This window comes from Lepidochelys olivacea (genome assembly GCF_965140295.1).
Source record: "Lepidochelys olivacea isolate rLepOli2 genome assembly, chromosome: 2".
Lineage (NCBI taxonomy): Eukaryota > Metazoa > Chordata > Testudines > Cheloniidae > Lepidochelys > Lepidochelys olivacea.
Genome location: NC_140412.1, coordinates 110,817,896 through 110,832,850, shown reverse-complemented (window position 1 = coordinate 110,832,850; position 14,955 = coordinate 110,817,896). Strand labels below are relative to the sequence as shown.

Here is a 14,955-nt window from a genome sequence, read left to right as displayed (position 1 = left end):
GACTGAAAGAATGACCCTGGCACCAAAAATATTAACAATAAATTAACATTTATAATTAGTTTGATACTTAACTAGTAATAAGAATTAAATACATAATAAAAACACAAAGCAGAAACCAAGCATGAATTTAAGTCACAATTGCCAGGAAGGAGACTTATTAGTAATTTACCTCATCATCACTGTGTTTTATGATCAGCAGATAAAAGAACTGACTCCCATGCTCCTTTGGCAGTATTGAGTTAACTCCGGATGCATGGGGACCTACAAGCTGTTCATTGGCACTGAGGTCATCAGCTAATGAAATCAACACAAAAAGAACAAAAATGAAATAGTTAGCTCTACACAAAATGATATAAGTTAATAGAAGTTTGAATTGTTATAAAGGCCTGAATTGTTACAAAGGCCTATCAGATGATTTTGTACATCTTTCATACTGTATTAAGTGTTGGCTAATCATAACTAATATGCCAAATTGTGGGGAAGTTTGTAACCTACGCAAAAGGGGCTAGGGAAAACTAGGTTGAAACCATAATATTCATTCTCAGTTGTGACCCAAACAAAATTTCAAACTAGATTTTTAGAGGTTCATGAATTAATATATTGTGCCAGACAGGCCCTGAAATTTTTTTTTAATCTATCCATAATCAACTAGCTTTTCATATCACAACCACCGCTGAGGTATCAAGGCATCTTTAGGAGACTAGAATACTAGGATATCTGGATATTTGATTTTACACACGGGACTATATTAGGATCAGTCAAGCAAGTTTTGTAATATTCCACTGAATCAGGTAGTTCTTCCTAAACATCTTGTTTAGTCTCCTACCTGTTAACTTCCCAAAACCCTCAGATATAAAACAAATTTCAGCTAAGAGATGCCATCTCTTTTAAGAACAAACACTAAGAATTCATTTTGGTAGTCCTTTCACATGAAGAACTCGGTGACTTCACTGGGAGAAGTTTCAAATACTCTGTGTTATGAATAAAACTCTTTAATTATGCTACTAACTTGCAGTTTAAATAATCATTATTTTTGAATGAGGAGAGCAAAAACAACAACATAACTTCTCAATAGCACTTGGACAATTTTCTATCAGTGCTTTAAAGAAATATGTTCTTGCAGATAAAACTGAAGCACCTTTTGAAATTTGCACTAGATTTACCTATCTGCTGTCGATCTTAAGTTTAAACCCTGCTTCTTTTTGGGGCACTACAATGCACCAAATTTCCTCAAGTATCTTTTAGGAAAATCTCCTTCAAGTCTGTTACAATCCCTTGTTATTTGGTCCCAGTTGTAAAGTTATTCTCTGCTTACTTGCACCAATCTGTGAAATCAGAAAAAAATGATTTTGCCTTCCAAAAGCTGTACAACATAGTGGAATCAGAGGCATAACTCAAGTTTTTATTTTCCCTGCCTTTCAGGGCCACCCCTTTATTTACCAGTTGAGCTGAATTAAATTATTTCAGTAAAAACTGCATTAAAGAAATTTCCTAACCTGCAGGTACAACTTACCATTCAAATCAAGGAAAAGGACAGGTATGTGTGTTTCCATTCCTGAAGGTGGGGTCCTGGAAGTAAGAACAAACTGCTGTCAATATGGTAAAATAAATATGTAAGCTAACCCACACAGGCAGCTATCCATGCAATATTTATGTACAATGCATCCAATGATTAAAACCTTCAGACATTTTTGTGGAGAATTTAACTGAACCAGAAAAAGTTAGGATACTCAAAGTTATAGTACCCATAGATCCAGTAATTCACTCACCTATTATATACACTGTATTCCTGTATATATGACTATATATATAGCTTAAATAAAAACATTCACCATCGTGACGTGGCACATTTCAATTGTTATGGGAACCTCATCTTTAAATGACTTGTTCTCTGCATACACATTTTCAGCCTTGTTCTGGGCATACACATTGTCGTTGAATTGATATAGTTTTTTCCCCACATAGAATTAACTCATCCCTTTTTTTTTTAGGTCCAATCATAGTACCTTAAAATAAAACACTATTTGTTTATTTCAATTGTCTCATACACATAGGTGAACAGACCTTCAAGTAAGTGTGTGTGTAACTAATCACTGAAATTAAATGCCATAGCATTTATATCAATGTGTATATTTTTGGCTAATTGGTACACAATATCTAAATTGAGAAGGAAAAGTCACAGAAGCCTAGAAATCAGAGATAGGAAAAAATCTACTAGATCATCTAATCCATTCTCCTGCTAATGAAAGACTGCCTAAGTAGCACTGTACGCTATTTTCAGTCAAATAGAACAACCATTTCTTAGCCAAGTTTTTTCCAACTTAAGAAGTGTGGACTACATATAAGCCAGGTTTGATTTTGATTTTGGTTTTTTTTCCCCTTAAAGACAGTTTTAACTATCAGAGTACAAATAAAGGCCTCTGAAACTTGTGTGTGTGTGTTTGAGTGGGGAACAAACACAAACAATTGGTCCAAACATTTAAAAAAGGCAAAGTGGAATTTTAAACAGTTTTCTATAATTTGTCTTTGAGCCAACAAAATGTACATATGAAAGATTTCAACCTACAGGTAGTCTTCAGGATTATAACCACCTGAAAACAAGAGCTTAGATTTAACGTGACTGCTCAAATTGTAACTACAGGATTGTTACCTCAGAGTTTCTGTATAACAATTTAACTAGGCAACTTTTCTTTCAGATTCTGAATATATTGTGCATGCTACAACTTAGCTCAATTAAATTTTGCCAAACAGTTCTTTGCTCTTGGAGGAGGAAGTTCAGATACAGTTCCTTTTGTATCCAAAGCAAAGCATCAAACAGGAAATTTAGTGAGGAATAGTTTATATTCATATTAGGATATTACAGACTGTGGGCCTGATTCGCCACTGTTCTTCCAGCTTTACACCAATTAATGCTAGTGTAACACTGAAATACAAACAGTGGTGAATCAGACCCTCAAATGTCATCACTTAATAATTTGCTATGCACACATACAAAAAACTGATGTTGGGGTTTTGTCTTCTTGAACTCTATTTACACATACCAATCTGCAGGAGCACCTGGGATGCCACTGCCTGGGGCTGGGACAAGCACTGCATTCCTCTCTTCTGTTAGTCCCATCCACTGTTCTAGTAGCCGTGCTTCCCGTTCTATTTCATCCTCTGTTTTCTCTACAGTGAAAGAGACAATATATTAGATGTATGATTTTAGATGTATCTTAGATGTACATTTGTAGTTCACATTTCCCTATAACAAAGTTACAGTTTATCACTAGATTATAAATCACACTATGCAGATTTGTGACACTGAAATCTGAACTACTGTATAATTTCCACTTTACTAGAAAAAGTTCCTCTATAGGTTAATGTGACATTTTTTTAAAAAAAGCTACTATTTGTATTCTAAACAACATGCTAAGCACTGTCCACAGATATATTGAAGCCAAGTTTGTCCCCAAAAGCTCACAATTCTAAGTTTCACGTCAAGTACAACTATGTCTGTTTGGAAAGGGGGATAAAGTACAAAGAGATTTTAAGCTTCAAGTGATACAAACCTTGCTTATTGCTGATTTTTTTAATCTGTTCATCTAAGTACTCCCTGCGTTTTATGAGCGCATCAGACCACCTTTCTCGCACACAGTTTAAATCTTCTTCCTAATGTGAGGAGAGAAAATATTTTCCTGATCATACAATATTGATCTTTACAAAGGACATACAACTGTATGTGATAATTTGTGATCAGAAATGCTATTGAACAGTTTTGCATGATTAATATGCAGGAAGCTTTCATTTATATCATGCACATGATTAAGCACCATCCAGAAATTAAAGGTCAGTATCTTTCAAGTTTCAAATTACAAAAGGAAAAACATGAAAAGTTGAAACTATACCAGCTGCTGTATAATTTTTATGCTATCAACATTTCTAAGATGTTCATATTCAGAATCTGTGATTTACAGGTAAGTATTAAGACCAGGCAAGTGGCATCCAAACTGTTTAATAGCAGTGGAATGGGGAAAAATAGGTATTATACATTGGCCAGGTGTTTTCCTGGTGACTGCAGACAGGTCAGTGTACCCTTAAACCTGCACAAAATTCTGTTCTAGCTGCCATCAGTGCAATAAAAAATTCCCCATGCAAACAAAATCTATCATGCATTCATGCTTTATGACATCACAGGAAAACTTGGACTATTCTTCTCTGTGATTCAAGGTGTCAGGAAGCGCACAAACAGCCCGCAGAAAGTTAGTACCTAAACTGACATTTTGAAGACAACTGCAGAACATACTATGCTATATTAAGGGATGTCAACACCCATGCCTGAATAAGGTTTTGCTTCTTCCAAGTGCCAAAATCAAATATAAGTCTTACAACTAGGAAGATATCAGGAATATGATTTCCATTTTTAGCATTTGTTCTTATTCTTTTTAAATGCTACCTTTTGGTGATACATATTTTTAGCTTTCCAGATTTTAACATCTCTAAAGCTACTCAGAATACAAAATGCAGACTGGTTTCAGAGTAACAGCCATGTTAGTCTATATTTGCAAAAAGAAAAGGAGTACTTGTGGCACCTTAGAGACTAACCAATTTATTTGAGCATAAGCTTTCGTGAGCTACAGCTCACTTCATCGGATGCATACCGTGGAAAGTGTAGAAGATCTTTTTATACACACAAAGCATGAAAAAATACCTCCCCCCACCCCACTCTCCTGCTGGTAATAGCTTATCTAAAGCGATCACTCTCCTTACAATGTGTATGATAATCACGTTGGGCCATTTCCAGCACAAATCCAGGGTTTAACAAGAACGTCTGAGGGAGGGGGTAGGAAAAAACAAGGGGAAATAGGTTACCTTGCTTGGTAACCTATTTCCCCTTGTTTTTTCCTACCCCCTCCCTCAGACGTTCTTGTTAAACCCTGGATTTGTGCTGGAAATGGCCCACCTTGATTATCATACACATTGTAAGGAGAGTGATCGCTTTAGATAAGCTATTACCAGCAGGAGAGTGGGGTGGGGGGAGGTATTTTTTCATGCTTTGTGTGTATAAAAAGATCTTCTACACTTTCCACAGTATGCATCCGATGAAGTGAGCTGTAGCTCACGAAAGCTTATGCTCAAATAAATTGGTTAGTCTCTAAGGTGCCACAAGTACTCCTTTTCTTTTTGAAAATGTAGACTAACATTTTTATTTTTTTAGATAAGCAAAAACGAAACTTCAATAGCCTAAAAAACAAAATTTCTAATTAAAATATTTAATTTCACAGCACTTCCACTCTGCCTCTCTACTAGCATTTTCAAACAGTAAGACATTTTCTAAAGACAAGGAATTTGCTTTTTAAAGAACAACCTACGATGTAAATTCTGGATAGTAAATGTTAATGAAGGTTGCATGTTTTTATTGTAAGAAACTGTATTTTCATTCTAATATTAAAGTTGCTAAGCTTATTTATTTTTTAAAGTAACAGGAAGTTAGAAGATCTGATTGTTGGAAATACTAAAGAAAGAAGAAATGAAGTGTAAGATTATAAAGTAAATTATAATATAATATATACTGAAATGGCAATGTTTTTATAGCCCAGGCAATATTTTAAATGCAGAGAATGTATTTTTAAAGCTGCATTTGCTTGCTCCAATACTCTTATCCACATAAAAGTTGCTGGCTATTAGCATTAGCTGTGCCCCATGCCACAGGATATACAGCAACAGCAGCAATACCTGATAACTATCCATATCACCACCATCAACATCATCTCTCTGGTAGGAGAAAATAAATTTTGTAAAACACAAAGAACACGCATTTTTTTTTGACAAAACAGCACACCAAAAAAACCACATACCAATAAAACCCCAAACATTTCCATCACACACAAACTGGTACAAAAGCAAAACATTTATGAAATTTAATCACTGGAGTCATACAATTAGTGGATTTCCTTGCATTTTTGTTTGGTTATATGATATTGGTTAATAAAATAAAAGTACTGGTCTCAATTTTCTTACTTGATCTTAGTATCTCACCTGTGATATGAGTATTGTTGTTAGTGTACCTGATAATTTTTTTTTCAAATGTATTTTGCTTCTTATACATACTGCACAAGTTTTTAAACAGACAAGATGCTATCAAATTTCTAAAGAGAACAGGTAACACTAGACAATAGGCAGGAATTAAGGAATCAGATCAACATTATTATGGTAGAGGTAGGAACCCCTGAAAATAATGGATTGTACAAAATATTGACAAGCCCTTAGATATAACATTATGACTGAGCACTTCTATTATATATGCAACTGTAAACAGGCAAGGGAAAGTTAGGTGGCTCTACAGTGAACTGATATGTACATTAAATGCGTGTATATACACACATAGGTAATGTGTATTTCTGCACCCAAATCTGCTCTCAATGACATTAGTAGGGGTTCTGCCACTGGCTTCAACAGGAAAAACTTGGGCCTATAAGCACATATTACACACATATGTGCCTGGCATCTGTTAAAGTGAGCAAAAGTAACAGAATAATGTATGGATATGATTACATTAAAATACTCTGGCCTCCATTTTGATTTTATAACTTGAACTATTTTAAGAAGGTTCTCAAACAGCAAAGCAAATAATTATTAACTCAGTGCATTAACCAGTTGCCCTACCTGGTAGCTGTCCAACCCCCTCTGTAGTTTGGTTGATCTGGCAGTCACACAGCCTATAGAGACAGAAAGAATGGCTTCCACCATGAGGGGAAGTGTTCCCGAATGCTGTACAGGCTTCACTGTCACCTGAACTCTTCGCGAATGACCCTGAATAAGTGACCAGAAGAACCAGAGAGAAATTAAGAACGACATTTTAAGAATACTCTTAAAGCAGGTTAACAGGGCAGGAAAAGGACTCAGTACCTGCCTAAGTTGGAAAATCCCACCAGTGTTTACATCCTTTGCCTGATGGAGTTCAACTGCTGTATATTCCCCCATCTCATTTAGTTCTTGTATGGAAATCCACATTTCTATTCTGCGAGTTACTTCACTCCACCTAGAGAGAGTGACACCCCAAACAAGCAACGTTTGTAAGTCAGATCAGTAAGAGTACAAAGTTTCTCTAACACTGCAAGTATCTCACCCTAATTTCTTTGGAAAGCTGATGGAATCATTCCTTGTAGCTTATTCATACCTATCTCTCAGTGTCCTAGTTTTAGCATGAAGAGAATCAACCTCCCAAACGGAGCTGCCATTGCCAGTACATCTGTGACCCCACACCTCAATAGCAAGAGCTCCTTCTGAAATGAACTCCAGAAATTCCTCTGTGACATTTACCACATAGTCCTGGAAACAGAGAAGGGAACTATATTAAAATAATAAATCAAATCTCTTCATTTTGTTTGCAACAGGGGGCAGAGCAAATGTGGTCTTTGCTTGCATGGTAGAGGTAAGAATTTGGATAAGAAGCCTTAGATTCACAGGCAGGGCCTTGATGACAGAGAAGACTTGAAACAAATCTCAAGAATCCATATAGGTGTGTTTCTAACATTTCAACCACACTCTAAATAGCCTTATGTTTATGCTCTCTAAATTACTGATATCATTAAAACTTCAATTAATACATAGCAAAATCTCATTATAAGTGTTGGTGTTTCCTTACAAGTTTAAAGACAAACTGTTTTGAACATACAACTAAATTATAACAAGCTATGACTATTATATGACTACAGCATATTATAAATTTGAGTTTCTCCCCCAAAACGCAGTTTCCTAGGGATTATGATACAGGACATTTAGTTGCATTTTCTCCCCAAAAGTTTACATGCCATTTAGAGTCATGCTCTGAATAGTTCATCTTAAACATATTGCCCTCCTGATATGCTGTTTTAAAATAAAATCATTACCTTACAGTGAGAGAAGGTCACTGTAAACTGAACTTCCTTGCTCTGAGGTGATGGCACATCAGGATCGACCACTGGGGCTGCTACAGTTGACTCACCCTGATCCCAGAATGCGTATTGACAGAAGACAAAGTTAGATAGATTCAGTGGTAGTCCAGTTGCTTCTTTTATTTTTACCTGAGTGAGATAAATACACACTTAAAGTAATGTGATTATTTCCTCTTACAGATTGTTTAAAAACTAAAGCATGTAAGTGACAATTCACGTTCAGGACCAATTTTTCAAAAGAGACCTCAAACACTTTCTAAACATGCATCTATTCTGGAAGCCTGCAGTTTTGCATATGCAAAAACTCAGATGCATGTGTCTGCAGAGTGTTTAAGTATTTAACTTGCAGACCTAGATCTACGTTTTTGATCGTGTAAAATGCTAGGCTCCCAAAATTGAATATGTAAGTTTACATTTTAAAACTATATATACACACAATTATTTTTGAAGGGATTGAACTGATGGCAGCTGAGATTGAAATAGTCTCTAACCACAGAGCATAAACAGCCACGAAAACTTCTCTACTTGACAAATCAACCCTGAAATGCAAGGATCACCTCTTCTGTGACTGCCATCTCTTGGGATGTCAGTATTTGTGGTGTGGACCTGTGTCCACTAGAAACTGAATTTAAACCACTCAATTCACAATCATTCAATGGTAATCAGTTTTGATCACTACTAATCTGGACTACATCTGAATCAGAGTGGAAGAGATGAGTCTCTTTCCTATTAACAACATCTTAAACAATCAAGTCCTGCAAAATTTAATATTTAGATTGGATTGTAACAATACATTTGTTTTTTAAAAAAATGTCTCAACTAACAGATTGTCTCCTACTTACCCTGCAGGTGAGCTTTTTTGCTCTGTGAATAATTTCTCCATTGCTGTCCATGATTTCCAGGCTTCCGCTCTCACTGGAGTTCTCAGAAGAGTCATCCCCTTCTGGTACACGTTCTGGAACAACACCAGTGACTCGCATCACTTCAACATGCAGCCGTCCTGCAACCTGAAGCACAAATACTAAGTACTTATGTTCAAAGAACATTAGAACATTGTATAATATCTAACTTCAAAGGGGAGAGCAGGGAGCAGGCAACAAGCAGTGGAACTGAAATGAAATAGAACAGAAGGGAAATAATACCACAAGGAAAAATAAAAGGAAGAGAATATGGAGGAAATGAATGCAAGATACATTTATCCCACTATTCAACTTTTCAATTCACACACAACAGTAAAAGTACTTAGGGACATTACTGTAGTGGATTTGTGGCTGAATTTTAATTGGGGTTAAAGAAATTTTGTAAAGAGCTGAGGGGGCCTTAATCTCTGACCTTTTATTACTTGTCTGCCAAATTACCATCACAAAATGCATTTTACGTTTTTAGTCGAACAAATTTTCTTAGCCATAAAATGAATAGTTTTTTGCTGATTGCATATTTAAAGGTACAAAAAAGACTCAATATTATAAAAATTAAAAAAAATTCAACATTTAGGTTAGTCAAAATTTTAGTGCGAGGTATCTACCTATAAAACAGATTACAAACCCAGAACTAATTTCACTCCCTCTTTCCACTTGCAATACATTATACATTACCAATATATTAAGATTCTATTTAGCCTTACCTCCCCCTGCTGGCTGATGATTGGCACCGCATATTGAAGTTTAACATCATAGAAAAGGCACTCCAAAAAGACATTTGCTACTCCAATTAAGATATGGTTCTCTTGTGCTTCATAGAAAGGGTCACCTTTTTTACCAATGGGCTTCCTTATCTGTTTTGTTTTTTTTAAAAAGGTACATTAATTACTTTTTAAAAGTTGTAAACTTAGTGGAACTATCAAAATGCGCAAAAACCCAAACCAAACAAACCGATATTCTTTATTCTGTGACCTTTACCCTTAGTCACCCCACCCCACTCCACTGATGTTTCTCTCTCAGTCATCACACCACACCTACATTTAGATGTGAAGCTCACCACAAAATTCAAATAAGATCTTTGGGATGGGGATCGTTAAATAATTTAGTTTCACTCATAAAAATAATAAAATATATGACCTACATTTTGAAAGAGCTTCAGCAAAATTCAGACCCTGTTCTAAATCAGTGCAATTCCAAGAACTTCAAGGAGTTGCACCTCCTTATATCTCATCTGAAACTGGTCTTTAAAAAGAAAGAATCAAATTATTTTCCCAATACCCAGTTAGATATATGGACTGGATTCTGAGGAACACTGCAAGAGCAAGAGGCGCTAAGAGAGCACTCAAGGAGGAATCTCCCCCAGGTCTGGAGCTGCTTCCATACTGCTACATGGCTGAAATAATCTCCTTTCACTCCTTTCACTGAAACATGGGGTGTTTGTTTTAAATACAAACACCCCATGCATGGCAGCAGATCATCTGGCTCCGCCTCAAAGTATCTAGCTAGGAATCCCCACAGAGATGTATACTGCTCTGTGGATGCATGAGAACCCCGTATCCTGCTCCTCCTCTTTGCCTGCCTCTTCCTCTCCTTTTCCAAACCCAAACATTTGAACCACAGTAGTACTATTACAGCATATAGGGCACTACATACTTCCAGGAAAGATCATTCATGCCCAAGAAAAAAGACTAGTACAACCAAGAGATGTACTTTTAATACTTAAGGATGTACATTTTAGCACTCCTGTGCTCAATGAAATCAACGGCCCATTGACTTCAATGCGTGCAGGATCAGACCCACAATACAAACATGATTTGAAAGAAGGTATTTCTTCTCATCCTGTCCAAAGAAGAAATAATGCACACAGAAGCCAAGTGATTGCTCAAACTGTTATGAGAATAATGCTCCACGTAGACTGTGAGAGTCAGAATAATTTGTGCTCCCCATATCAGCCATGTAATAACATGCTGCTGATGTATTCCTACCTGGCAATTTAATGGGCACACTCTTGAACAACCAAATCCTATTTCATTCTCTTGCAAGGTATAATGAGGCAAGGACTAATATGATTACATATAGGCATGATATTTATATATAAGCATTATGAATATTTTTACACTTATGGCCAACTTGATATTTTAATTCTAACCAAATACCAACTCTACTTAGGGCTTTGAAGTTAACATGTACAAAAAATACACAAGGGAAAGAGTAGCGAATTTTAAGTTCTAGGACCAAATTCTGTTCTCAAATACTTGTGCGAATTCCACTGGCGTCATGTTAATTGGAATTATGTCAATAAAAGTGTAATGTGCGTATATGAGGGCAGAATGAGGAGCCTATTTTTTATTATGCATTGTAATGTACATTCTGCATTTCAGTATTGTTCACAATTCCACCAACAACTCATGCAGAAAATTCTTCTTCACCAAAGTACAGTATTTGTACATACCGGTTTATGTACACATATTTACATTCTTTGTACTGAACCTGTAAAGATACAGACATATACATACATTTTGACATTTTTAAATGTATTTTAAATACCTCAGGAACTTTCTCCTTCCATTCTTGATATAGGTCTCTCATGTCAATCAATTTGTTCTCCAGTTTTTCAATAGTCCACACTTGAGTACCTTTTCCTTTTCTTCTTACTTGAATAGCTGGCTCACTTACTATTGCCCCCCTCTGAGTCAGAGAATAATAATTATTGACTGCACAGAAATTTGTACTTCAAAATATTTAAACTCCTCACTCAAATTATATTCTCAAAGAGTTCTAAAATATAGAGTACATGGCTCCCTTTTATATTCTGCCCTCTAACTCGGCATGTAGTGCTGTGAAGATCCAGTGGCTATTTCCCTTTGTCTTTCTCAAATAACTTATTTTTTATGTACGTGTGTTAAATAAAAATGATCTCTCATAAATTCAAGTGATAATGACAGCAGTAGATTTTACTATATATCTCAAATGTCAATAAGCCTCTTAAAAGACTAAATAGGTTATTTTAAGTTTTGTAAAGACAGTATCACATAGGCTCAAAAAAGTGTTGTTGTTTTTTTTAAAACTTCCCAATTTGAATTTAAAAAGCAAGGAACTCTACTTAGGCAGCACAGCAAGAAAACAGAACAAGTGTCATCAGCTCCCATGCTGTGCATGCATGGATGGAAGGATACTGGTAAAAGAAAGTTATAGGAGCTATAATTAATGTTGCTCTGTTATTTTTAAAACTATTTACTCTCCACATATTAAGCAGTAAATGTCCATGCTCCACCTACTATTAACTTTAAATGACTAAGTTTTGGACCTAAACATGATAATGACTTCCTTTTAAAATGAAAGTGTGCTCACCGCAATTGATTGTGATGACTCTGCCTGGGCAGCACGGAAAAAGAGGACAGCGCTCCTTTATGGGTCCTACCTGCATCTGGGTTACGAGGGAGGGGCCAGGGCAACGGACCTACCAGAGCCACGCTGGGGGGACCAGGAAGTGGCCAGAGCAGATAGTGGTACTGACTCGCCATGTGTACTGGAGGAAGGGGAGGGTACCTGTACTCAAGAATTCCAGAAAGAACTCACTCTCTCTCTCCCAATCACAATATCAGCAGTACCCACGTTCTCTCCCATGGGGTTGTAGTAGGACTAGGTTTTGTGATCTCCTGTGGGCTTGCACTAGTTGTGTTTTTTTTTTTGCAGCTGGGACGGAGTTTTTCCCTCACCCCCAGATTGGCTGAGGTGGGGTGTTTTTTTGCCTTCCCCACAGCAAGTAAGGGACCCAGTGAGGTAGGAAAGGATGATAGGTCAAGATTAGGTCTGTAAAGCAATTAAAAAAATTAATCACGATTAATCACACTGTTAAACAATAATAGAATACCATTTATTTGAATATTTTTGGATGTTTTCTACATTTTCATATATACTGATTTCAACTAAACCACAGAATAAAGTGTACAGTGTTCATTTTATATTTATTTTTTATTACAAGTACTTGCACTGTAACAAAACTATAGAAACAGTTTTTTTCAATTCACCTAATACAAGCATTGTAGTGAAATCTCTATCATGAAAGTTGAACTTACAAATATTTGAATTATGTACAAAAAACCTGCATTCAAAAATAAGACAATGTAAAATTTTAAAGCCTGCACGTCCACTCAGTCCTACTTGTTCAGCTAATCGCTTAGACAAACAAGCTTGCTTATATTTGCAGGAAATTATGGTGCCCGCTTCTTGTTTACAATGTCACCTGAAAATGAGAACAGGCATTCTCATGACACGGTTGTAACTGGCGTTGCAAGATATTTATATGCCAGATGTGCTAAAGATTCATATGTCCCTTCATGCTTCAACCACCATTCCACGGGACATAAGTCCATGCTGATGACGGGTTCTGCTCGATAACCATACAAAGCAGTGCGGATCAATAAATATTTATTTTCATTATCTGAGTCAGATGCCACCAGCAGAAGGTTGATTTTATTTTTTGGTGGTTTGGGTTCTGTAGTTTCCACATCAGAATGTTGCTCTTTTAAGACTTCTGAAAGCATACTTCACACCTCGTCCTTCTCAGATTTTGGAAGGCATTACAGATGTACAGTGCTGTGAGTTAAACCCGCTTTCGTACAGCTGAGTAGGGAAAGAGCTGCAGTCTGTCCACACTGCCAGCTGCCAGCGCACTGTCGGGGCCACATTTGCAGCTGCATTGGGAGCGGTGCATTATGGGCAGCTATCCCAGCATTCAAGTGGCTGCAACGTGCTTTTCAAATGGGGGTGGGGTGGGGTGTGACAGGCAGTGTGGGGAGAGAGAGTGGGTTTTTGGGGGGCTGAGAGTGTGTCAGCATGCTGTCTTGTAAGTACAGACCCCCCTCCCTCTCACTCACTGAAAGCAAACTGCAGCTGTTTCTTTTTTAATCATAGGCGAGAAAAGCAGCCGCTCACCGAAATGGACCCCAACCCCCTTCCCACCCCCACGTCGCCTCTCTTTACAAGCAAACATTAGGTGTCAGCACTCCAAACAGAGCCCCCCTGCCTACCTCTCACTCATTCAAAGCAAACAGTAGCTGTGTTTGTTTTTTTGATAAGCAGCCCCCCAAACGGAGCTTTGAAATGACACTTTCTCGGCCGGAGTTCACAACAAAACAAGAGAGGACGCTTCAGTTAAAAGGATTATGGGGAGTTTCCGGAGGTCAATCAATCAGTGTGTAATAACATTACTCCCTGTTTACACTGGAGCTGGAGTGTCTCAGCCAATGTGCAACAGCTGTTAATCCTCTTGGGGAGGTGGAGTACCAGCAGCGCTGTAGCTGTGGAGACACAGTGCTGTACGTGCCTTGCCGGTGTGGACGGGGAGTGAGGTACAACGCTCTGGGCGGCTTTATTGCGCTGTAACTCACAAGTGTAGCCAAGGCCTCAGATTCTTAAACCTTGGGTCGAGTGCTGTAGCTATCTTTAGAAATCTCACATTGGTACCTTCTTTGTGTTTTGTGAAATCTGCAGTGAAAGTGTTCTTAAAATGAACATGTACTGGATTGTCACCCGAGACTGCCATAATATCAAATATATGGCAGAATGTGGGTAAAACAGAGCAGGGGACATACAGTTCTCCCCCAAGGAGTTCAATCTCAAATTTATTTAATGCATTATTTTTTTAACGAGCATCATCAGCATGGAAGCATGTCCTCTGGAATGGTGATTGAAGCATGAAGGGGCATATGAATGTTTAACATATCTGGCATGTAAATACCTTGCAATGTCGGCTATAAAAGTTGCATGCAAATGCCTGTTCTTATTTACAATGTCAACAGAAAGTGAGAAGTGGGAAGCATTATCTCTTGTAAAGGTAAAGAAGGGAGTTGGACTAGATGACCTCTTGAGGTCCCTTCCAACCCTGATATTCTATGATTGGCTGAACAAGAAGTAGGACTGAGTGGACTTGTAGGTTCTGAAGTTTTACATTGTTTTTTTGGGTTTTTTTTGAGTGCAGTTATGTAATAAAAAATGCTACATTTGTAAGTTGCATTTTCACGATAAAAATATTGCACTACAGTACTTGTATGAGGTGAATTGAAAAATACTATTTCAACACTGAATACAAGATATATATGAAAATGTAGAAAAAC

General features: G+C 37.1%; 1 protein-coding gene across 5 annotated transcripts in view; it reads right to left on the bottom strand.

Annotated features, from left to right (window-relative positions):
* Positions 1-14,955, bottom strand: part of KIF13A (kinesin family member 13A) — a 203,206-nt gene that overhangs the window by 32,463 nt on the left and 155,788 nt on the right. For 3 of the 5 annotated variants that reach the window (XM_084619470.1, XM_084619468.1, XM_084619471.1), the window contains exons 19-30: positions 11,384-11,524; positions 9,541-9,690; positions 8,759-8,923; positions 7,872-8,045; positions 7,160-7,311; positions 6,889-7,021; positions 6,646-6,792; positions 5,716-5,754; positions 3,552-3,651; positions 3,042-3,168; positions 1,514-1,569; positions 170-294 (exon numbers count right to left, since the gene is read on the bottom strand). In XM_084619470.1, the coding sequence (XP_084475596.1) occupies positions 170-294; positions 1,514-1,569; positions 3,042-3,168; positions 3,552-3,651; positions 5,716-5,754; positions 6,646-6,792; positions 6,889-7,021; positions 7,160-7,311; positions 7,872-8,045; positions 8,759-8,923; positions 9,541-9,690; positions 11,384-11,524 (1,509 nt within the window). The remainder of the gene's footprint in view (positions 1-169; positions 295-1,513; positions 1,570-3,041; positions 3,169-3,551; positions 3,652-5,715; positions 5,755-6,645; positions 6,793-6,888; positions 7,022-7,159; positions 7,312-7,871; positions 8,046-8,758; positions 8,924-9,540; positions 9,691-11,383; positions 11,525-14,955) is intronic. The other 2 variants (XM_084619469.1, XM_084619472.1) reach the window with 1 other exon arrangement.